The sequence below is a fragment of the Oxyura jamaicensis genome, unplaced genomic scaffold (assembly GCF_011077185.1).
Source record: "Oxyura jamaicensis isolate SHBP4307 breed ruddy duck unplaced genomic scaffold, BPBGC_Ojam_1.0 oxyUn_random_OJ71230, whole genome shotgun sequence".
Taxonomy (NCBI): domain Eukaryota; kingdom Metazoa; phylum Chordata; class Aves; order Anseriformes; family Anatidae; genus Oxyura; species Oxyura jamaicensis.
This window is the reverse complement of record NW_023310424.1, coordinates 1571-4208: the sequence shown is the minus strand read 5'-3', so window position 1 is coordinate 4208 and position 2638 is coordinate 1571. Positions and strand designations below refer to the sequence as shown.

Here is a 2638-nt window from a genome sequence, read left to right as displayed (position 1 = left end):
AAAAACCCCGAGAAAAAAACCAAACTGGAGGAAATTTGGGCGGTTCTTCGGTGACCCCGGGTGTCGTAGGATTTAGGTTGGAAAAAACCTTCAGGATCGTTGAGCCCGACCGTCAGAAACGATTCCCTTCCCGTGCCTCGATTCTCACCCCTCAATTTGGGACGCAGTAGGGTTTTTTTCGGTGTTTCTGGAAGCTGGAAAAAATAGCGAATTTCATTTTATGAGCCGTTAGTTGGCGTTTTTCACCGTTCCGCCCCGAAACGCACGGTTGGGTTCCTTCGGTACTGCACGAGCAGGGCGAGGGCAAGCCCAGCACCCAAAATGGGGACGCGGGGGACCTAAATCTTTCCTCTGTCCCCCCCCCCCCCCCCCACAGCCTACAGGGGTGTTCAGCAGGCTGGGCGACACGCCGGCCGAGGACAAGACCGCGGAGAGCGACGACGAGGACGGCTCCGTCCTGCCCTACGCCGGCGTCCTCAAGAAGCCCCCCAAGGACGCCCCCGACTCGGGGAAAATCATCAAAGCCAAAGCCCAAACCTCGGAGCCCCCCCGGCGCCGCCCCGGGGGCAAAGCTCAGCCCCCCAAAACCAGCCTGGAAGCTCAGGACAGCAGCGTCAGCAGCAGCCGGAGCCAAAAACAACCCGAATTTCGGGTGACGATCAAGAGGACTTGGGGCAGCGCCAAGGTGAGCAGCAGCAGCGACGCCCTGAGCGCCCGCATGGACGACGCCGGCGCCGTCAGCGTCTTCCAGAGACTGGGGAAGAAAGCGGACTGACGCCCGCCGCCACGCTCCGCGTGGCCCGGAACCCGGGCTTTCTAATCCCACTTCTCTTTTATTTTGCGGTTTCGTTCAAGTGCTGGGCTTATCTTCACGGTTTTGCTCGAAATCCGGGCTTATCTTCACGGTTTCGTTCAAATTCTGGGCTTATCTTTGTGGTTTTGTTCAAAATCTGGGTTTATTTTCATGGTTTTGTTCCAAGATCTAGGCTTTTCATCCCAGATTTTTTTCAAAATCTGGGTTTATTTTCATGCTTATGTTGAAGTTCCAGGCTTATCTTCACAGTTTTGTTTGAAATCTGGTCTCACTTTCATGGTTTTGTTCAAATTCTGAACTTTCCATCCCAACTTTTTCAAAATCTGGGTTTATTTTCACGGTTTCATTTGAGTTCTGGGCTTATCTTCACGGCTTTGTTTGAAATCCCGGATTATTTTAATGTGTTTGTTCAAAATCGAGGCTCTTCATCCCAGATTTTTTCAAAATCCAGGTTTATTTTCACGGTTTCATTCGAGTTCTGGGCTTATCTTCACAGTTTTGCTTGAAATCTGGTCTTATTTTCATGGTTTTGTTCAAATTCTGAGCTTATCTTTGTGGTTTTGTTTGAAATCCGGGTTTATTTTCATGGTTTGGATCAAATTCTGGGCTTTTCATCCAGATTTTTTCAAAATCTGGATTTATTTTCACGCTTATGTTGAAGTTCCAGGCTTATCTTCACGGTTTTGTTTGAAATCTGGTCTTATTTTCATGGGTTTGTTCAAAATCTAGGCTTTTCATCCCAACTTTTTCAAAGTCTGGGTTTATTTTCATGGGTTTGCTCAAGTTCTCAGCTTATCTTCACGGTTTTGTTTGAAATCCAGGCTTATTTTCATGGTTTTGATCAAATTCTGCGCTTTCCATCCCAATTTTGTTCGAAATCCGGGTTTATTTTAATGGTTTTGTTCAAATTCTGGGCTTATTTTAACAGTTTTGTTTGAAATCTGGGTTCATTTTCATGGTTTCGTTCAAGTTCTGGGCTTATCTTCATGGTTTTGTTCAAAATCTGGGTTTATTGTCATGGTTTTGTTCCAAATCCAGGCTTTTCATCCCAGATTTTTTCAAAATCTGGGTTTATTTTCACAGGTTTGTTGAAGTTCCAGGCTTGTCTTCATGGTTTTGTTTGAAATCCGGGTTTATTTTAATGGTTTTGATCAAATTCTGGACTTTCCATCCCAATTTCGTTCAAGATCCAGGTTTATTTTCATGGGTTTGTTCAAGTTCTGAGCTTATCTTTGTGGTTTTGTTTGAAATCCAGGTTTATTTTCATGGTTTTGATCAAATTCTGGGCTTTCCATCCCAATTTTGTTCAAAATCCAGGTTTATTTTCACGGTTTTGTTTGAAATCCAGGCTTATCTTCACAGTTTTCTTCATATTTTGGGCATATCTTCCTGGTTTTGTTCAAAATCCGCGCTTCTTTTCCCAGTTTTGTTCAAATTCTGGGCTTATCTTCCCCGTTTTGTTCAAAATCCAGGTTTTTCTTCCCGATTTTGTCCAAAATCCGGGCTTCTCCTCGTTTCCCCCTTTCTTCCCCGCTCACCACATTAATGGGGGGAAAATTATTTAAAAAAATGAATTCCTGCACTCGCTGCACTTAAAGTTTTTCCTTTCTATTTTTTTTCCTTTTTTTTTTTCCCCTTTTTTCCCTTTTTTTCTTTCTTTTTTTTCCCTTTTTTCCCCTTTTCCCCATTTTTTCCTATTTATTTTTTTCTCCCCTGCAGCTTCTTTCCCGTATCTAAGACCCTGAGCAGATTTTGCAGAGCCGGGCCACTTCTGGAGCAGCCCAAAATAGGGCAAAATCTCCCCAAAACGGCTTCACGGTTGCC

The 2638-nt window shown here is 44.5% G+C and overlaps 2 protein-coding genes across 2 annotated transcripts; both read left to right on the top strand.

The window, feature by feature from the left end:
* Positions 1–232: 232 nt before the first annotated feature.
* On the top strand, positions 233–801 carry LOC118159607 (uncharacterized protein C19orf47-like; the record flags this gene model as incomplete). The annotated part of the gene is made up of 1 exon (XM_035314180.1): positions 233–801. A coding segment is annotated over one exon (543 nt), but the record flags the coding sequence as incomplete, so codon positions are not given.
* Positions 802–1179: 378 nt separating this feature from the next.
* Positions 1180–2411, top strand: LOC118159608. Its single transcript, XM_035314181.1, has 4 exons — positions 1180–1398; positions 1584–1721; positions 1784–2140; positions 2173–2411. The coding sequence occupies exons 1-4, from the start codon at positions 1214–1216 to the stop codon at positions 2408–2410; spliced, it is 918 nt and encodes a 305-aa protein (XP_035170072.1). The 5' UTR covers positions 1180–1213; the 3' UTR covers position 2411.
* Positions 2412–2638: the final 227 nt, after the last annotated feature.